This window comes from Mirounga leonina, unplaced genomic scaffold, assembly GCF_011800145.1.
Source record: "Mirounga leonina isolate KUSES-001 unplaced genomic scaffold, KU_Mleo_1.0 Mir_454, whole genome shotgun sequence".
NCBI classification, from domain to species: domain Eukaryota; kingdom Metazoa; phylum Chordata; class Mammalia; order Carnivora; family Phocidae; genus Mirounga; species Mirounga leonina.
Genome location: NW_023270763.1, coordinates 5,962,574 through 5,984,669, shown reverse-complemented (window position 1 = coordinate 5,984,669; position 22,096 = coordinate 5,962,574). Strand labels below are relative to the sequence as shown.

Here is a 22,096-nt window from a genome sequence, read left to right as displayed (position 1 = left end):
GCGCACGGCGCGAGCGCGCGCAGGGCCGGGCCGGCACGGCGGCGGGCGCGCGCGCGGCTCCGGGAGGCGGCGGTGGCGGCGGCGGAAGCGGTGAGGGCGGCGGGCGTCCGGCTCTGAGGAGGTGGTGGCGGTGGCGGCGGAGGCGGCGGCGGCGGCGGCTCCGGACTGGGCTCGGCTGGGAGCGGGCGAGGGTCGGGGACGCCGGGTCGAGCGCCGATCCCCCGGCTCGACCATCCTCCCGCCGCCCGGACGCCTGGGCCGCGGAGTTTGTGTCCCGGCTCGGACCCCGGCGCCCAGCCCGGAGCCGTAACCTTGAGGCGGCGGCGGCGGGGCCGGGCCGGGCCGGGCCGGGGGGCGGCGGCGCTGGATCCGCGGCTGCCTGATCGTTGGCGGGAGATGTCGAACCCCGGGACGCGCAGGAACGGCTCCAGCATCAAGATCCGTCTGACAGGTACGGCCGGCGGGAGGCCCACCCGCCTTCCCCCCCAACCCCCCACGGCCCTGCGCCCGCTGGCGCCCCGCACGGCCCCCCAGCAGCCCCGGAATTTCCCGCGGAGCGCCCCGATGGAGTGGCCCTCCCCCACGCCGGCCGTTGTCCCAGGACCTCGTCACCCCCCTCGGCGAGTGCCCCTCGCTCCTCGCTCCCGACCCCGCCCCCTCGCTGCTCCCGGCCCCGCCCCCTCGCTTCCCCCCCCCCCCCCCCCCCACGGCCCTCTGGCTTCCCTCCTTCTTCCCCCACCTGACCCGTCGCGTCCCCCCTCCCGGCCCCCTCCCGTTTTCAGCCCCTCCGTCCTGGTCGCTCCCCTCCCTCTCCCCGCCTCGTCCCCTGGTTTCTCCCCTCGTGGCCCCGCCCCCCGCTGCTCAGCCCCCTTCCTCCCCCTCGCTTTCTTCCCTCGCCCCTCACCTGCCTCCTCGCTCTCCCTCCTGGCCCCGCCCCTTGGTCTCGGTCCCGCCCCTCGCTTCTCACCACCTTCCCACCCTCTCTCGCCTTCGGGTCTCTCCTCCGACGTGCCCCCGCGCTTCTCCCTCCTGCCCGCCGCTTCTTACCCCCTCCCCCATACTCTCTCCCTTCCTCTCTCTACCCACCCCCAACTTGCCCCCTGGCTTCTCCCCTCCCGGCCCCGCCCCTTTATTCTCCCTTGGCCGGCCTCCCTCCCTTTCCCCCTAAGCCCCGCCCCTCATTTTCCACCTAGTCCCGCCCTCGCTTATCTCGCAGCCCCGCCCCCTTGCTTCGGTCTCGCTGCCTCCACCCTTTCCTTCAGCCTCGAATTCCTCAGTCCTGTCGTGTCGCTTCTCCCGGTCCTGTTCTCACTTCCCCGCTGGTCCAGGCCTCTTCAGTCTAGTCCACTTCCTTTCTGCCTCCGGCCGGGCCACGATCTCCTCCTGACTGTGCTTCTTCAGTTCTTTTCTGCATTGCACTTTTCCAGCCCCGCCCCCCCGCAACATCCTTGAGCCCTGAGCAGGGCTGAGGGGCCCCGCCCCCCGCTGGAGGCTTTGGCAGCTGCACCGACGCAGGCTCCTTGATTCACCCGCACGGAGTCTTCAGTGAAGTGCCCGTGTGCCCTAGGGCGCTGTGTAGTGCCACCTTCGAGGGGGAGCGCGCAGCTCTGCTGCGGGCCGGCGACGCGGTGGTTTGGCCGAGTGTGGGTGCCAGCTGTCTGCTGGAGGCGCCCCTCGCTAGCGGGCCCCGGAGATCGGCCCCTTCGCGGGCTCGCCTCCAGCGTGAATCTTCCCTGAGGCCCGATTGGAGGGCTGCAGATTCGGTCCTGCCGGGGGACTTTCCGACCTCGAGTATTTCCAGCTCTGGAGGGGAAATAAAAAGTTCAGGCTGATTCCTGTCAGGGGGCTTTCCCTTGGATTTTTCTGTTCAGTGGCCAGTCTGGTGAGGACCCAAAGTCAGATCCTTTCAAAGAGCGAATGAGCATTGTGGACACCTGATGGCAGAGGCATAGCCCTAAGTCGTCGGTAAAATCCAGGAAAATGACAATAGGTGATTGCTTTCAAACTAAAGTTTCCTTTGAAAGTACGTAGTTGTTGCACGATTTATTATTTTTTTCAAGAAAAGGGGCATATATATTTTTTTTCTTTCTTTTTTTTTCTTTTTGGTATAAAGATGTCAGATGAGGTTACGATAAGATAATATGATCAGAGAATGATTTGGACCCAAATCCAGACCCTGGTTTTGTGAAGTAACCGCTATGTATCCCAGGGATCTTTGCTTCTGGCGGAACATAATCCTTTATTCCAGGGCTAGTAGGAAACGCTTCTCACTGTGTAGATACAGTATATAACCTTGTTATTTTTATGGTTACATGAAAGCCATGTTTTTGACTTTGTAATGCTTGTAAAACTTTAATTACTGACAACTTTAATTTGATTCTCATTTACAATGTAATCTGTAATTGACATCAGATTGGTTTCATTTTTCTTGTTAAAAGCAGAAGTAACTGATTCATGAGTGTTGGTAGAAATGTGATTAATGTTTCAGAAGGAATAGGTTCTAATTACAATGTTTGTGTCAGGTGTGTATATATATTAATCAAACGTAGTTGGCAGGTGTGGGCTTTTCCCTTGTCAAAGGGAGGACTTGGTCTGTCCTCCCAAATTATTTTTGGATTTAGAAATTTAGATGCCAAAGATACAGAAATGCTTTGAAGAGTTTTGGATGGCATTTGCTATTGAAGGATCAGGTGATGAGTGTTATTTCCAAAGCCCCTTTTCCCTTCACCCCTGTTGGTGTTAGTGAGGGTCTGGGATGAGCTGTGAGTGTGGTCATCCCTGCAGCAGGATTGAGTTTAGCGGTGATTGCAGACCCATGTGACCCACGTGTGTTGTCTGTTGAATGTTAATTGATGTTGAGACGCTGGAACCAGACATTTTGTTGTAGATAGAGTAGGTTTTGGCCTCATCTTTAAGGTTGTCAGGAGTTTGAAATCTCTTCATTTCTGGTATGTTGGGTAGCCATCTTTCAAAAGTTGTATACTCTTGTTACAGGTTTCAGAGTTTATTACTATGCGTGATATTTGAAAAAAAATTTTTTTTTTAAACCGAGTAGTATCACACAGGGCATAGTTCAAGACAACATCTGAAGACATTGGAGTATAAAAGAGCCTTTAGAACTTTGGGGTCCACAGTTGTATTTGGTGGTGAGTAGAGCATTGGATTTAAAATTAAGAGACGTGATTAAGAGACCTGCCCTACTGCATGATATGGAACAAATTATGTAACCTTGCTGGGTCTCTGTTTCCCCGTATAAAATGAGATTTCACCTTTAGTGTAACATTCTTTGATTCTTTCTCATTTTGGCTACCTACTTATTCCAGAATTCGTTGGGTACTTACGCTTTCTGTTAATGAGTCTCAATGCTGATTTTCAGAAATTTGTGTTAAAACACAGCACTTGTGTTTGATTTATGCAAAGCGTTCATTTTGTGTATTGGTTAGGATATATTTCTTTCTTCCTGTGGAACCCTTTCTGTTTTTGGAAACTATTGGGTGGTATATGGAACTGCTTTGGAAGACTGGCCTATGCAGTAAAATGAATATTTGAGTCTTTATATTTAAAAGAATTTAACTTTAATGAATGTCTTTGTGGTATTTTAACAGGAAAATAGTTTTTAAATAGTTTCAGTAGGTTTGGGGCATAAAATGTGCAAAATCAGGTTTTAAAGAACATTATCTTGCAGACATTTAGAGTTCACTAGCAATCAAACACTTTGGAAACGTTTTTATTTTAAATTCAAGCAGGATTTGCAAAAACTTTGTTCTTATGTGGTACGCAAATGAATCCCAGATACATTATTTAGGCCACTTTGGGTAAAAGAATGGGATTTTGAGCTCTAAGGGTTCCACAGTGCTCTTCAAGCAAATTAAATTTTATTCTCATGTTAACCAGTTAGTTGAAATGGCAAATGCCCATAAACTTTTTTTGCGTTTTTATGCCTTGAAATACTCTCAGACCTTGTGTTTTTATAGCTTTTGGAGCGTGACTGTGTGTTGTGAAGAGAGAAACCTTCTAATTCCAAGTAGAGGGGGGGAAGAGACCTTCCTTGATAGCATGTGGAAATGGAGGCTATTTTTAAAGTTGTAGCACATGGGAAGTAAGGCAGACTTGGGGGGTTTGGCCATCCAGATGATGCAACTTGGAGAGAAATAGTTGTATTTTTTTTTTTTTTTAAAGATTTTATTTATTTATTTGAGAGAGAGAGAATGAGAGACAGAGAGCATGAGAGGGAGGAGGGTCAGAGGGAGAAGCAGACTCCCTGCCGAGCAGGGAGCCCGATGCGGGACTCGATCCAGGGACTCCAGGATCATGACCTGAGCCGAAGGCAGTCGCCTAACCAACTGAGCCACCCAGGCGCCCCAGAAATAGTTGTATTAATAGCTGTTAATAACTCTAATTTATCAATAACAGGTGGCCTAATTGATTTGGACTAGTTTGGTTTCTCTGAAAGGTTAAGAAAGCTGTTAAGAGTGTTGCCTTTGTCAGGTTATTCCAGCAGGGAACCTCGCTTATGTAAGGCAGGCAGAACTTTTGGTTTTAACAACTGTAACCGGGATAGGATGGAATAAGTCATTGGTGTTTAGCCATGAGCTGCTCCTGAGTTTCTGTAACATTTTCCTCAGGGTCAGCCTCAAGTTTCTGAAGGTACAGTCAAGGCATTTCTTCGAGCTGAATTAGCTAAGGGTGTGGGATGAGCTAAATCAAGTAACTATTGAAATAAAAACTTCAGTTTTACTCGAAAAGAAATCACATTCTGCCAAACAGAGGTTGTATTACTGATTTTATTTGTGATTTGATCACATTAAGGTTGTCTTAAGGGACAACGTTTTTTCCCTCAAATCCATTTTTTTTAAAGCTTCTTGACCCACCTAACCTGAGCAATGAAATACTTTATACACTTTAATATTATTTTTTTAAAGACTTTATTTATTTGACAGCGAGAGACAGCGAGAGAGGGAACACAAAGCAGGGGGAGTGGGAGAGGGAGAAGCAGGCTTCCCACCAAGCAGGGTGCCCGATACGGGGCTCGATCCCAGGACCCTGGGATCATGACCTGAGCGGAAGGCAGACGCTTAACGACAGAGCCACCCAGGCACCCCTATACACTTTATTTTTATCTGTATCTTTATAGCAGTTGTAGTGAAATCCAACTAGAATTTTTGCCTACAAGTCTAACCATTTGAGGTCAAAACTCTGGTTTTTGCAACCATGAAAGTGGTGTCTGAACTTTGAGTTGTTCCTTCTCATCTACAAATTTTCATTTTCTCTGTTTGGTCACGTTGTTGGGTCCTAGTGTGGAACGCTGGGTGTAAGGGGAGGTTCTGGGGGCTGAGTCACTCGGGAAGAAGTCTTTCCTCATGAATAAGAAAAGAAAGACCCATAATATTTCAACATCAGCTCAATGATCCACTTAACTAGACTGGTTCTTTTGTAACATGTTTGTGCGCACTGGTTAAAAGTTAAAATAGCTGAATTGTGCATTTTAATTGAGTGCCAAGAGCAAAAGGGAAGTTCAAGAACCTTCCGAAATAGATGAAATAATTTAGTATCTTGGCAATGCTCTGATTTTCTGGTTGAGAAACCCTAACTTTCAGAATTCTTATTTGGATCACATTTTTGTAATTTCAAAACTGTTTTAGAGGTTAAATATTTTTAAACAAATAGAGAATTAAAAATATGTGGCTATTTACTTATTTTTGTCTCTGGACAACTTAAATGACTGGTTTGCTTGTTGTTCTGTAGGTAAATTTTATTGAGAGAGAGCCCCTAATTTAAATTGGCTTATTGTCCACTGCATGCTCATCCTAACTGACCACAGTCCCTAAGGCATGCTACTTAGAGATGAGCTGGAGAGCTCTGTTGAAAAACAAAAGCACCTAGCCATGTGGATCAGGCATATCTTCTTTTTAAAATGTTAGAATTTCTGTTGTGTCTACAGATGCAGTTTAATCCATTTGGATCTTTAAACTAAGTGGAATGTTGTTTCCATACTTCTGGATTAAAGGAAAAGAAAAAACCCTTTTATTGTTTTAAAACAAGGCGTAAATAATGTACAATCAATGCGTCTGGCAATGCGCCCCACCTAATTCCAGCTGTGTTCACCTCCATCGCAGCTGAAAGGAATTCTAATTGGCTGAGGAATGTCGGCAACGTTGTGTATCACTGAGCATGAACCTATTATGCTGGCTGCTGGATGATGCATTTCAGATGTTTTAAGCTCCTGAGTTCAACTTGGAGGTTGGTTTCAGGAGTCTGGAAGAGAACGTTGTGAAGCTGCGGGTTGTAGACGGCAGCCTGCTTTTTTCTTTGTATGTTGGGCATTCACTAAATTCTCTAAAGGCCATGGTGCTTTCTTGTGGCTTAAATCCTGGGTTGGGAGTCAGAAGGTCTGAATTTGACTTCTAGCTCACAGAAGTGCCACAATGGGGAAAGGGGTGGGTGGAATTATAATCTTTTAGAGACTCAGTTTGCCTTTCTGTGATGCGAGATACCTGCCTTTTCACGTCGCACAAGGACTAGATGTGGATTAAATATTTTGATGAGTAGTTACGAATTATTTATAGAGTAGCATGCTGTAAATACAGTCATAGGTTCCTGTTATTTCTTATTCCTAAATAATTATGTAAATGCTAAAGCTAATGGTATACTTTGACACTGAAGAAAATCTATAAAACCTATTGATGAACATGAAAAATGTACTCAAGAACAAACTGTTAAATTCTCTATGCACTCAGAAAGTTCCTTAGAGAAATAGTGTCAGAAGCCAAAGCCAGCATCATCTTTAATTGTGAATCCTTGGAAGCATTCCCATTAAAATCAGGAACAATACAGGGATGTACACTGTCAAAATTGTTATTAGAGAAAGACATCAGAAAGCAAAATTGCTATTATTTGCAAATGATAAAATTTTATAGTTTTAGAAATCTAAAAGAATCAGCTGATAAAGAATTATAAACAATTTAAAGTAGTTGGATAGGAAATTTCTCCATGGAAAAAGAAAATGGATAAAAATTAATATGCAAAGACAAACTAGGAAAGACAATTTGCAATCTATGTCAAAATGAAAGTCTAGCTTCCTTAATATATAAAGAGCTTTCAAAATCAATTAGGAGTAGGCCAATAACCTGTTTGCAAAGAATACATTTCACAGAAAAGAAAAAAAAATGGATTTCAAACATGCGAAAGGATACCCCGCCCTACATAGCAAACAAAATACCAGTTAAAACTAGGAGTGCAACCGTTTTTTCATTTAGCGGACTGGCAGAGACCAAAGAGTTTGAAAATATGTTAGGGATGACAAAGGTGTGGAAAAGCAGAAACTCAATCACATTGTTGGCTGAGAAATGTTAAGTTGACACAGTAGGGTAAGGATGGCAGTTTGGTACTATCAGATAATAAATGTATATGCCCTTTGATCAAACAATTCTGCCCCTAGGAATTTTTTTTTCCAGCTCCATTCACACATTTGTGTAAAGTCTTACATGCTGCTGGTGCCTGCGTGGCTGAGTCGGAAGAGCATGAGACTTTTGATCTTGGGGTTGTAAGTTTGAGCCCCACCCACTTTGGGTGGAGAGATTACTTAAAAATGAATAAGTAAATAAACTTAAAAAAGTCTTATATGCAAAATTATTGCAGCATTGTTTGAGATTATGAAAGACTGAAAACAACCTAAATGTGCATCAATAGAGCACTAGTTAAAGAAATTACGTCATATCCCCAGGAATGTGTAGCTGTTTAACAGAATAAGACAGTGCTTTATATTCTTTAAAAAAAAACAATTTTTTAAAAAAATTTATTTGAGAGAGAGAGAATGAACAGGGCAGAGGGAGAGGGAGAAGCCGACTCTCCACTGAGCAGGGAGCCTGACATGGGACTCGATTCCAGGACCTTGGGATCATGACCTGAGCCAAAGGCAGACGTTCAACTGACTGAGCCACCCAGGCGCCCCAGTAGTGCTTTATATTCTGATATGGAACATTTTCTAAGATATATTGTTGAGTGGGGGAAAAGATTCAAAAGAGTGAATATTGTACATACTGTGTGAGTAATAAAAAAATAAAAGGGGATATTTATATAGATCTATTCGTATGGAACATTACTACAGGGATACCTCTGAAAATACGGATTGTGATTTTCTCTGGGAAGGAGAACCAGGGCCTGAGGATCCAAGTGAGAGGGACATCTTTTCCCTGTATTCTTCTTTGTATTTTTGATCTGTCTCCCTCTTCCTCCTTGAGAATAGATTGCTTTTCAACAATTACAGATGTTAAAAACAAAGAAGAATCTACAGTTCTTAAGAATTTCTTAGGGCAACAAGTACGTTAATTGCCAATAGTAATTGTTTTCATATGTAGGTGTTCTGAAAATTCATCATAATGGTGCCAAATATATTTTAAAAGACTTAAATGGCATCTAAAGGCATATATCCATGTTTATGTGCATTTATTCACAGGAAGATTCCTGGATTCTGGAGAGTAAAAAATACTCTGCATACTTTGTAGATCTCAACAAACTTATTTTCCCAGAGGATATGTTTGTTCTGATACTTAACTCCCCACCCCCCCAAATTGTTCCAGCATTATTCTAAGTAAGCCCAAATGATTCTTTCCACATTCAGAAATCAGGTCCTCCTGAAGCCTACTTATTCTCTTTTTTTTTTTTTTTTTAAGATTTCATTTATTTATTTGAGAGAGAGAGAAAGCACATGAGAGGGGGGAGGGTCAGAGGGAGAAGCAGACTCCCTGCCGAGCAGGGAGCCCGATGCAGGACTCGATCCAGGGACTCCAGGATCATGACCTGAGCCGAAGGCAGTCGCTTAACCAACTGAGCCACCCAGGCGCCCAAGCCTACTTATTCTATAGTGTGTCCTTTGAAAGACTGGGGTGTCTTAATTCTTTTTTTTTTTAAAGATTTTATTTATTTATTTGAGAGAGAGAATGAGACAGAGAGAGAGAGCATGAGAGGGGGGAGGATCAGAGGGAGAAGCAGACTCCCTGCTGAGCAGGGAGTCCAATGCGGGACTCGATCCCGGGACTCCAGGATCATGACCTGAGCCGAAGGCAGTCGCCTAACCAACTGAGCCACCCAGGCGCCTGGGGTGTCTTAATTCTGAATAGTAGTGCTGGTTTATATCCTTTATTTGGAATGTCATTTGGGGTTATCTCTGACCTAATTTTAGAAAATAACCTCATCCCTAAAGTGGGGGTAAAAATGCTAACTTGCATAAGGCAGTAACAATAACTTGGTATTTTCCCTAAGTATTTATAATCAGTATGTTTGCTTTAAACTTTTTTTAAAAATTAATTTATTTATTTGAGAGAGAGAGAGAGAAACAGCATGAGAGGGGATAGGGTCAGAGGGAGAAGCAGGCTCCCCGCTGAGCCAGGAGCCCAATGTGGGACTCGATCCCAGGACTCCGGGATCATGACCTGAGCCGAAGGCAGTCGCTTAACCAACTGAGCCACCCAAGCGCCCTGCTTTAAACTTTTTTAAAGGGATTGTTTATTAATTTTAGCTGTGCCTAAAAAAAAGAAATATCTGACTCTATAAAAGTAGAAAAAGTTGAAATCACCTGTAATTTATTGCCTTTTTGTTCTCCTAAATCTTTGGGATAAAAATTCTAAGTTCTACTGAATTGCATTTCTACGTATATTACCTACAAATGGTGGGTTTGAGGATTGCTCAATGTCTGCTCATACACAGCAGCGACAGTAATGCCTTCTGTCGGTGTGTCATTGTTCTCCTCCTGTCTGTCTCCTCACTGGGGCCAAGCTATCGAACCAAGCTCCAAGAGGGTTGTGTGTTTTGTTTTGTTTTGTATGTGTTTTTATTTCCAGGTTAAAAAAATAGCATGCAATTTGTTTTAGTCTTTAAAAGCATATTTTACAGGACAGAAAAGGGTAGTTTCTCTTGTCCTAAATGGATAATCATACCATGTGCAGTTACAGAAATCCTCGGAAGCACACTTAATCCAACTGTAATGAATTCATATCTTCACAATAATCAATATTATTGTAGGATTGTATTATTGATTGTCATGTGTAGGAGAAGGCCCACATGTCCTCAGGGGACATTGATTTAACTTTTCTTAGCCTTTTTTTCCTCCTTGATTGTGTGAGGTTGAAAAGTTGGCATTCCTCTTCCCAAACACGCCTAGTAGACACCTTAAGCTTAATGTGTTCCAGACAGTCTTCCTGATTTCCCTCCCCACCAGAAACCTTCCTCGCTTCATTAAGTCCACTCGGTTGCTCAAACCAAAAACCAAGACCTGTTGTTGTTCTTCATACCTAACTTCTAATCCTCCAGCCCTCTGGACTCTGCAGCCACAGTTGATCTGGAGTGTGTCTGCTCTTCATGCTCGTTGCCTCCATCCTAGGTAAGCTGTGACCATCTCTTGGACAGCTGCTTTGTGCCCTTTTTGATTTAAATGTCACTTGCAATCACAACCCTCCTGCTGCTACAGTATCCGTTATTTCTCTCTTTCAAAGATGCTAAAAGATTAATTCCGAAAGTCCTCATTCTGGCTTATTCTAAAGGGGGAGCTGGAGAGAGATTTGCTAGCATTGCCCTTTCTCCTAGCTAGTGCAGCTCCTTCACCCTCCACTTCTGTGTTCACTGCCTCTAGCTTCAGTTCCGGGAGCACTGGTGAGGATGGCCAGTTGTCTTTGTCAGGGTACGTGGAGCTTCTCATGGTCTGATGATTTAGGGATGGTTGATGACAGGTTTAATTGTGTGCAACCATAGAGGGAAGTCAGGAAGCCAAACTGAAGACTACTATTTGAAAGAGTTGAGAATGGGAAATACATAGTCTTCATGGATCAGAACACCTTACGTTCTCTTGTACAGGAACAACACAGTGGTTGCCTCTGGATAACTCATGGTTTTTTATCCTCCTCACCCTCTACCTCCCCAGTCATTCCCCCAAGATGCTCTGATCCTTGTCTGCCCCATTTCAGTAAGTGACATCATCGACCAGGTAGGGTGTTCATTGAATTTTACCCCACCTCCTTTCTTCAGCCAATTTCACATTTTTACTTCCGTCTTGTATTTACAATACCATACTTCATGATACTGATTTTTTTTATTAGTTAAAAACAAACAAACAAACCAGGATGCTTTCAGGTGTAAGTAGCAGAAAACCTAGCTTAAATTGGTTCAGTAGGAAGCATTTTATTCAGTAAGTTAACTGAAAAGTCCAGAAGTAGTTAATAGCGTGACAAGGACCCAGTTTCTTTTTGGCACTCAGTGCTGAGACCTCAGAGCCATTCGGGGCTATCTCTTTTTTTCTTCTGATCAAAAGATGGCTATTAGAAGCTCCCATGGCTATTTGCTTCTAGCTTTAACCAGCAGAATGTTAAAAGTCCACTTTACCAACAGCTCATTGCTGGAGTAGAAGTCCTGGAGTTGAATCCTGTTGTTGGGTTGGCGTGATTTGGATCATGTGTCCATTTCTGAACCAACCATTGTGGCAAGATGATGGGATGTGCTGGTTGGACAAGTAGGATCCATCTTGGAATCTAGTAATGCTGTTAGTCCCACCCAACATATAGAACTGGGACATTTTGAGGGAACAGAAAAATGGATGCTAGAAAGGCAACCAACAAATAACTAGACAATACCATTAAAAAATTTTTTAATGCTAGCTTTGTGTATGCTGAGTGTGAGGATGATAAAACTATCATTTACTGAACTTATGAAAAAGAAGTATGCCTTCTTTATAGCAGTGTGAAGCAAAAGATGTATTTTTATAAAGATGCCAAATATTTTTCCTGAGAGTTAGGATTGGTAGCTTTATATGTAAACTTACCCCAACAAATATCATTGTTGATTTGTATTATAGAATGTTTCTGGATTGTTGTGTAGTGTTGTTTTATTTGGGACTATTTCAAGACTAAGGTTTTAAACAAAATTCAGGTACAGAATCTAGAGATTCTTATGTCATTTCTCTAGAAATGATAGGGTGTTTTTGAGAGGGGAAGAATGCATGTTAATTGTAAATTGAACTTAGGATGAATAGAAAGAAAAAATTGTTTTTTATGAGAGTGTATAATTTTTTTGATAAGATAGGTGATTACCAACTCTTCTTTATAGTAAAAGCTTTGGATTAATACCCATTCTTGATACTTGGAGCTCTGTATTTTCTTTGCTATTTTCCCAAAAAAAAAACAGCGAGGGGGGGCTTGTAAGATGGTTGGCTGAGCTTTGAACCCATGTTCCAAGGAGAATGGTTGGCTCTCTCAGACGTCCAGGTTCTTGCCTCTGGAGTCAGGCAGGTGGGGTGGTTAGGAGCCGGGCTGGAGCCAGCCTGTGCCTTAAGACGAGTGACCTCATCTCTTAGTTTTCTCGGCGGAAAAAAAAAAAAAAGAAAGAAAGAAAAAGGGGTGGAAACTAGTTGGACCCACTTTAGAGTTTGTGGGTATTAAATGAAACAGTCCACATGCAGTGTCTGGCCCATAGTAAGTGTTCAGTATATGTTAGCTAATATTAACGTTGTCCTATTTCAGTGAATCTGAGGTGACTTTGGTTGAAAGTCACACCATTGTTTTATGTACCACTAAAAAAGAAACACCAGTAATTACACTACAATGTGATTCATTTGAAGATTTCAGAGATGTTAAAATCAGAAAAAATGTCTTAGAATCAATGATACATGGTATTATGGCCGCCTTTGACTTGCACGTCCTGGAAATTGTTTGCATACCCGCAAATTAATGCTATCTGTCGTCAGTTTAAATATAATGCAGTGTGACCTGAAGTTTCTTTCTTTCTTTTTTTTTTTTTGTCCTAAACTTATGTTGGTGTTGGTCTCCTGTATTGCAATATTGGCAATTTAATAATTGCTAGTTCATTCTGTGGGTTTAATAATACAAGACCCATGGTGGGCTTGGGAACTTTGATAATTTGCTTTTCTTCAGCGATTTAGAAAAAAAAAATTGAGACACATTTTTGGAGATCCTTAATATCGGTTGGATAAAGCTATTTGAGGTGAAAGGTAGGTGAAGTGATAGCACCCAGAACCTTTTACAACACCCAGGTTGTTGGCAGAAAGCCAGCTTAGGGAAACGCCTTTTTTACACCCAAACACATTCAGTTTAGAAGGCATAATATTGGTACTTGAAAGCAATACATGGTATTTGATTTTCCACTAAAATTTAAATGTGAAAGTATATTGTAGAGCTTAAGTGATAGTCACAGGCTACTTAAGTACCAACTTAGTGCAGTAAAAAGTCGCCATGTAATATGCTAAGCTGGAATTTAGAATAAAATCCATAAGGAATAGCACATAGCCTTGATAGCATTCTGTTTCTCTTGGAGCCTGGTATTTCAGGTGTTGTGATGGGAGTAGTATAAGCCTGCTTCGGCTCTTTTTTTTTTTTTAGACCTATTTTTGATTTTAAGATTGAAATGAATTATGGAAGTCTTTGTGGAGACTTGACCTACCTGTTTACTTATTGCATTATTTATGGCTTGCTTCATCAGCTGAATGTCAGCGGGATTCCACTTTTGTTTAAGACAACTACAGGAGAGGAGCAGATGTGCCCTTGGGTTGCCTTGTCATAAGCCCCAGAGGCTGTCCCCTGGCACATCTGGCACATGAAGCATTTAAATATTATTTAAGCGTGTTGTGTATGATTTTTTGAAAAAGACTGTCTCTCTGCATTTCATATTTTAATGCATTCTGAGATAGCAGTGCTGTTTTCTTTTTGGAAACCCAGGTTTGGTTGCTGTATTTTGCATAATGTTCAGCCTAGCAGTAGAAAAAAAAAATACATTTTTATTTCAGAAAAGGAGTTTTACTTTAGGAAATGGTACCTATATTGAAATAAATATTTCCAAAAGGAAACCGTTTATCAACGTAAGCACTTTTCTTATCACCTGCCCAGTAGCATTGTTTGTTTAGAATAGACAGAAGCCAGTCAAGATCTCTCAGCAAGGCTTTACAAAATGATACGATGATGTCAGTGTTACTCCAGGTGTTTAATTTCAGGCAGTATGAGTCAAGGAACTGGTGTTTCTTATATTAGAATAGATGGAACTTTATTCAGAAAAAACAACCCAACTCAATTTGAAGTGTATACATCACAGCCTAAAAATTTCAGTGAGAGTTTTTAAATAGATTATGTATGCATATGATATAAAAGGGTATTCATTAAAAATAAGTCTCCTACCCTCCCTGTCCCTTGTCAACCAGCTTGCCTCTAGAGAAGTAACTATTATTATCATGGCATTACTAGTTTCTCTTGTATTCCAAAGGTTCTCTGTTCCCTTCCTTATCTCCTTCTCTTTAGTACAGATGATAGGATATGTGCAGCATCTTGCTTTTTCACATAATATAGAGATTGCTCCATTTTCATACACCCACAGCTGCCTCTGTAGCAGAAACTTCTCTGCTCTTGAGAAGCCTTGTGGTTAGGTGGGCCCACGTGACTAGTTCTGGTTAGTGAGCTGTGAGAAGTGATTTGTCCCACCGTGGGGCTGAAGCAGTAAGAGCCTCCAGCTCTTCTGTGGAGCCCTGGGAACCGTGTGGCATATGGTGGAGACTTTATCAGCCTGGGTCCCTGAATGATTGTGTGGAGCAGAGAGTCCCCTTCTGCCCTGGCCCACACACCACCCCCTACCACTGCCCCGACGATGACCCAGCCTAAGGTGGATATGTAGTGATAGCAGGGTAAAAACCTGTTATGTTAATTTGTTTCTGCATCATATCAACATTTCCTGATTGATGTTGCCCATTTCTTTTTAACAGCTATGAAATGCTGTTAAACATAACACCAAATAAACCCAGTTCAGATTATCTGATAGCTTAAGGACAAAAGGGCATCTCACTAAAGAAGAATCATTTTAAAGAAATATCAGAGAAATACATTGTCCCCCAATGTGTTACTACTCAAATGTAGCCTATCTATTTTTTTAAAGGAACATATATCTGTTGAAAAATATAAAGGAGAAATAAGCACTGTATTATTTTAGTGACACTTCATTCGTTAACATTATAGTTCATAATTTTTGCATTTGAATTTGATCTTAATTTTCTAGTCAGATTATTTCTAAAGGAGAATAAGCACCAAAGCCAATATGCTGCCTTACTCAGGATTGAGCACAATACTTAAGAGTGTTAAGGATGAGAGGAATGTTACAAAAATAGTCTCTACCGGGAACTTAACAGTACAGTAGGGAGTGAGACTGTCACTAGAAACAGTTGAGCATTAAAAAAAAAAATTTTTTTTTAAAGGTGCCAGATTGAAAAGAGAACTCTTTGTGGGCTACAGAGGTCTAGCTGCTGGGGAGGCCTAATTTGTAGTAGCTCTGGAAAGATCTGCGTGGGGAGAGGGACCATGGGGTAATAGCGTGGGCAAAGATGGAATGGGGCAAGAGTGTGGCCAGACGGGCACCAGAGGACCCAGGCTTCAGTGACAGGCTGGAGGGGTCTGGGTAGCAGTAGAGAGATTCGATAGGGAATTCTGATTTTAGAGGCCTGCCATGTACGAAGGGGCTCTTTTGTGCCCAGAGGGCAGCACAGGATCCAGTAAATGGAGTTGTATAGTGGCGAAGAGCCAGCTACGCTGCAGGCCTGTGTTCCAGTTCTAGTTTTGCCACTTCCTAGCTGTGGAAAGTGCTAGAAAAAGGGTACACAGGGTAAGTGCTTAGAGGAGGTCAGTTGTTATGCCTCCGGTTGTGGCTGCTATGGGAGGGGAACTTGGTAACAGCGAGAAGGAACTAGGGACTAAATTTGGCCCCTTCATGAAGTAGTAAGTGTTGAGTGTGACTGTTTATGCAAACGCTGGATGATCGACTTTCTAGGGGCTTTACAAGGAATCCTTTGTTGGGGCCAAGTTTAGACTACATGGTCTACAAAGTTTCTTTTAACAAACATTGATTGAAAAACTACTAAGTGCTAGGTTGCCTGTCAAGTAACATACTGGGCATCAGGAAGGGGATAGAGACCAGATGAAGGAAAGTACTTGTTATTTACCCAGTCTGTGCATTGTTACAAAGTTAACATCAGATTCCTTATTTGGCCCTAGAAAAACCCTTCCAATTAGAAGGGATAAGAAATTTCTGTAAAGCAAGTTAAGTGATGTCACGTCCTAAATGGCATTGGACATCCTGAGAAAATGCAGCGGGAAAGCTGCCTTAGCCCTTCCTCCGATGTACTCTAGTATCTTGCTGGTTTGTTGCAACGTGCTTTCTTAAGACCGTCTTAGAAGTTCTAAGTGGAGCCCAGCTATGGCTCCTCCAGTATGAATGATAAGTTGGTGTTTGTGTAGTGATTCCCCCCCCCCCCCCCGCAACCCCTTTTTCTGGACACTGGGACTACTTCCATTAGTGTTGGGACGTTACTCTTTGGAGTGCCCCTTCTGCCCTTTGGCTCTTTTTATGGAAACTAGGTCAGGTGTACAAACTACCTACTGTAGAATTCTAAGGTGAATTCTGTGGTTGACTGTGAGTTTTAGGACACGCCTGAGCTGGGTTTTCCTGGTATGAGGCAGTATGAGTCAAGGAATTGGTGCTCAGGATTGGGGTCACTGTAGGCAATAATAATGAAGATATTTGTCAATTCTCGAAGCTTTTATTACTCACCAGGCAGGCACTATGCTAGGCACGTTTCATGAATTATCCTCTCAATAAACTTACTAAGTAGGCACTATTCTTGTCCCTGTTTTGGAGACCGTGGAGTCAGTCCACCCAGTTCCACCACATACCAGTGTCTGGGCAAATCACGCATTTTGACTTTAAGCCTCAGACAATAACCTCATAAGGTTATTGTAAGGAATACATGGAGTAATTCGGCACCCAGCTGTTTCCCAGCATTTGGTAGGATTTACATTGCTGGAGGCTTCCCCGAGTATCTTGTAAGTGGTATACTTTGCTTCTTACTTTATCAGTTGGTGTAAACATTGTTTCTGAATCTAGTTCTTTTTTTTGTCTCCAAATTAGAATCGTCATTAAACGTCATTCAGTTAGGAGCTCTCTTTTTCAATTGACCTTTCCACTTCAAAGGTTATTTATGGAGGGGGAAAATGGCCCTAGCATTATTGTGACAAAGATAAGTAACAATATAAAAAGGAAAGTGAATATTCTCAAATTTCCACCTCCTCTTACCAATTTGATACTTATTTTTTATTGCTATTTCTGACTTGGCCTGCATTTCTATTGATTATTTACTAAAAATCAGAATAAACTGTCTTATTATTATGTATCACACATATATCACTGAAACATTACTCTGTAATTACAGTTCCTCTAAAAAATAAATACAGTTAATCCTTGAACAACATGGGTTTAAACCGCATGGGTCCACTTACAAATTTTTTTTTTTTTTATAAATACAGTGCAGTACTGTAAATGTATTTTCTCTTATGATTTTAATTTTTCTCTAGCTTACTTTATTGCAAGAATATAGTATATAATACATAGAACATTACAAAATATGGGCGCCTGGGTGGCTCAGTTGGTTAAGCGACTGCCTTCGGCTCAGGTCATGATCCTGGAGTCCCAGGATCGAGTCCCACATCAGGCTCCCTGCTCAGCAGGGAGTCTGCTTCTCCCTCTGATCCTCCTCCCTCCCATGCTCTCTGTCTCTCATTCTCTCTCTCGCAAATAAATAAAATCTTAAAAAAAAAAAAGAACATTACAAAATACGTGTTAATTGACAGTTTATGTTATCAGTAAGGCTTCCAGTCAATAGTAGGCTGTTAGTAGTTATGTTTTGGGGGGAGTCAGAAGTTATACACAGATTTTCAACTGCACAGGGATAGAGGGGTCAATGCCCCTACCCCCCAAGCTCCCTGTTGTTCAAGGTGTCAACTATAAAATTTTGGGGTGACTTCTGAAAATTTAAACTTTTTTTTTAATGAAGTATAATTGACACACAGTATTACATTAGTTTCAGGTGTACAACAGTGATTCGACAACTCTCTCCATTATGCTCTGCTCCCCACAATTGTAGCTACCATCTGTCCCTATGCAATGCTATCACAGTACCATCGACTGTATTCCCTCGACTCTACTTTCGTCCCCATGACTCACTCATTCCGGTACCTCCCACTCCCTTTCACCCATTTTTCCCCACCCTCACCCCCCTCCCTCTGGTACCCATCAGTTTGTAAAAGTTTGAACATTGTTTAGGCTATCCCGGTGATACCTTTCTATTTGGTTTGGTCCCCAGGCCTCCTCACCACCCACTCTCTGTGAAAGAATTTTATATTCTATTTAATAGTGTCATGAAGCTGGTTGTCACTTTGAGATAGAGCATCCTGTGGTTCCATTTAATCCAGCATGTGAACTCATGAACCAGGTTGAGGAGAGAATTTGCTAGTATGGATAATTGTTGGCTCTTGGAGACATTTTGAACAGTACCCAACTCTAACACCAGTGGTTGTCCTGAAGACTCAAGAGAAATGATGGGAAATTATGATTATGTAAAAAGAAATACAGTTGATATCTGTGTGACTGAGTCCTTCTTTTTGGTAGTGCAGGGCTAAGGACATTAACACTTCAAAAATACTAAAGAACGAGTCAGTGTAGCTGTTTCTTTCTGTCCTGACGGCATCAGGCAGCTACCAAGATGGCACCTCGTCAGAAACATGCTCAGTCAGTGGAGGCTGTTCTTCTCCTGGCTCCCTGATCTCCACAGGGACTAAGTGCTGTGGGGAGCCCACTGGAACAATAGTTTCCCCTGAAGTCTGAGGAGCTTGTTCTTGGGTGTGGTGCTTCCCTCCACAACTGTTTAGTTGTCAGACTGCAATGATTTTATCTCTCAGCAATGTTCCAGGAGGTTTTAGTGAAAATATAAAACTGCCTGCCCGCCTCTCAAACAGAGTTTGAAAAGAGGTCTCTTGGGGGAGGACAGACCGAGTCTTCTAAGTGGTCTGTGATCCAAAGCATTTCCTGGGCTACGTGTTTATCAAGGCTGAGTTTTACTTCCAAACTAAGCTTGAGAAGAATCTGGGAATGTTTCCCAGCTGATTGGGGGTAGGGAGAAGAGGAGGATGCAAGCCTGAAAGAACAGAGAAATTTCACTCTCGTTTTTATCTTCTTACCACAGATATCTGCTGAAATCTGTCTATGGATATGGCTTGTAAAATAGAAACTTTCTGGAGTACGAAGCAGTATAGGATGTTGAATGTTAATTTTTATTTTACTTTATTTTTGAGAGAGAGAGAAAGAAAGGGGCAGAGGGAGAAGGAGAGAGAGAATCCTCAAGTGGACTCCCAGCTAAGTGTGGAGCCCGACACGGGGCTCGATCCCAGGACCCTGAGATCATAACCTGAGTGGAAATCAGGAGTCAGATGCTTAACTGACTAAGCCACCCACGCGCCCCTGTTGAATGTTAATTTGAAAATTATATATCATATTTTTATTTGAGGAATGGAACATTGAGAAGATTAGCTTTTATTTATTTATTTTAAAAGATTTTTATTTATTTGTCAGAGAGAGAGAGCACAAGCTGGGGGAGAGTCAGAGGAAGAGGGAGAAGCTGACTCCCCAACAAACAGGTTGCCCGATGCAGAGCTCGATCCCAGGACCCTGCGATTATGATGTGAGCTGAAGACAGACGCTTAACCGACTGAGCCACCCAGGCGTCCTGGAAGATCAGCTTTTAAATGGATCAGATTTACTCTTCAAGGTGAAAAAAAAATGCAGACAAAAGAGCATTATCTCCCTGTTAATTGCCATTAATCTCGAGTCACCCCAGTGTTTTTGCTGTGACCCTTATCTCACAGTTCAAGGTCTCAGTTGACACATTTGGGAAGAGTGAGGTGTTGGGGAAATAGTGCTAAGTAGATGGTTTTTCCTTCCTGTCTGACTCAGTGTTCGAGAACTTCTTTTAGACAATATGTTGATTTTAATACTTCGATGCTGGGTTTATGTCGTTACAGACATTCTGGTATATAGAGTGTTTCTTTGCTCTCTTAGTAGAAATCTTCTAAAGAAAACGTGTCTCCCTTATGTCACTGTTTCTTTCCCTATAAGTTTTTGTAGTCACTACTCCTTTTTCGAGAATTCAGATGTCGATGGTACCAGAAGAAAATTTCTTTGGCCTGAATAATGCCAACTTCACTTCCCTCAGTGATGACACATTCACATGGATTTTAAATTTGTTGTTTTCTCCTCACTGCGCTGCTGTGTGTGTGGGTTCCCTAGCTGGAGAGTCTGGTATTGGTGGTGAAAGACTTCAATCTAAATTTAGATTCTTTTCAGAGGTTTCATAGAATACTTCCTTAAATTAAGTCACAGACCGCAAAAGCAGCTGCTGTGTGGGGCTTCCAGGTTTGGTGGTGGTGGTTTTTTTTTTTTTTTTTTCCCTGCTCTCTAAATAAAGAAGATGGGGCAGGAAGGGACTGGCTGTCACTCCCAGCTGCTTGAGGCGGGTCAGGAGAGGTGGTTCTGCCATTGTAGCCAGAATCACTAGCAGCTTCTGTAAGGAATTGAAGGATAAGGGGACAAGGTTTGATGGTAATCTGACAAAAATGGAAAACAGTCCCCAGTCCGAGGAAGTATGGCTAAAACAAGCACTTTGTTTTGGGTTGTATTGTAGGTGGCAGGCAGTAATGGGTAATGATAGGACTTCCTTTTGTCTGACACCTGTAAATTGACTTGGAAACTTAGAAACCGTGAATTAAACCAGTACAGTTAATTTTTAGGGAGAGTGATACAGTTGGAAGATCTTCAGAGTCCAGAGAAAGAGTTGAAAGTAGGGTGTTGAGGACAATCATGGTGTGTTACACAATCTCCCTCTCTTTCCTGGAATACATGTTTTCACATCCTTTCAGTATGAACTCCCTTACCTGTCAGTGTCCACAGGCCCCAGACTAGAGAGCTAGATTCTCAAGTGGGAGGCGGGAGGGGCCGGGGAGCCTGAGCACTGCCTGCTGGGCAACATACTTAGCCTTCCAGTTTCTGCTGTGGCACCGTCACACTATTCATATGCCCTTATGTTTGCGAATGGTGTGATTATATTCTACAGCAGTATTCCAGTACCTTTCATTGTTAGACACAAACATGTAAATCTCATTCCCACCCAGTGTTTCTCCCCCCGCATGCATCAGCAGTCTTCCCATGAGCATATTTTCATTATATAACCACCCCTTGATTTCAGTATTTCCTCTTTTACAAAGGTCAATTTGGTTTTTTTTTTGGCGTGGGGGGTGGGGAGGTGGGGGTGGGGGAAAGTATCTGTACGTGGCGTAACATGTTGACTGTGTAAGGTGACTTCTTTTAAAAAGAAGTCTTTTCACACCTGCCCCTAGCCTTGAAATTCTCTTCCCCAGAGACATTCTGGTGGTAACACTTTCTTGTTTATTTTTGCAAAGATGTGTTAGATGAAAATGCTTATATATTCTTCCTTTCCCTACCCCTCTTTTTGAAGAAAAACATAGACTCAGTTCTGTACCTTGCTTTTTTCACCCAATGATGTATCTTTGGAAAGCTTCCATATATATCAGTATATATAGAATTGCCTCCTCTTTTTTCCCCTAAGATTTTATTTATTTATTTAGAGAGAGCGAGCGTGTGTGCATGAGCAGGGGGTAGGGATGGGGGTAGGAGGGGCAGAGGGCAGGGGAGAGAGAATCCCAAGCAGACTCTGCGCTGAGCAAGGAGCCGGACGTGGGGCTCAGTCTCACGACCCTGAGATCATGACCTGAGCTGAAATCAAGAGTTGGGTGCTTAACCAACTGAGCCACCCAGGTGCCCCCTTCTTCTTCTCTTTTTAAAAATTGAAGTAGAAGTTGGAGCACCTGGTTGGTGCAGTCGGTTAAGCATCTGCCTTCGGCTTAGGTCATGATTCTGGGGTCCTGGGATCGAGCCCCATATAAGATCTATCTCCCTCTCCCTCTGCTGCTCCCCCTGCTCTTGTGCTCCCTCTTTGGCGCTCTCTTTCTCTCTCTCTCTCTCTTTCAAATAAATAAAATCTTAGGGGCACCTGGGTGGCTCAGTCATTAAGCGCCTGCCTTCGGCTCAGGTCATGATCCCAGCGTCCTGGGATCAAGCCCCGCATCAGGCTCCCTGCTCGGCGGGAAGCCTGCTTCTCCCTCTTTCACTCCCCCTGCTTGTGTTCCTCTCTCACTGTGTCTCTCTCTGTCAAATG

At 43.0% G+C, this 22,096-nt stretch overlaps 1 protein-coding gene across 4 annotated transcripts in view; it reads left to right on the top strand.

Annotated features, from left to right (window-relative positions):
- The first annotated feature begins 164 nt into the window (after positions 1–164).
- SMURF1 (SMAD specific E3 ubiquitin protein ligase 1) overlaps positions 165–22,096 on the top strand; it is a 110,520-nt gene continuing 88,588 nt past the window's right edge. The window contains exons 1-2 of one of the 4 annotated variants that reach the window (XM_034988385.1): positions 1,242–1,990; positions 10,217–10,378. In XM_034988385.1, coding sequence (XP_034844276.1) covers positions 10,357–10,378 — 22 coding nt within the window. In that variant the 5' untranslated portion in view covers positions 1,242–1,990; positions 10,217–10,356. Of the gene's footprint in view, positions 452–1,240; positions 2,024–10,216; positions 10,379–22,096 lie in introns of those variants that run through there. The other 3 variants (XM_034988382.1, XM_034988384.1, XM_034988387.1) reach the window with 3 other exon arrangements.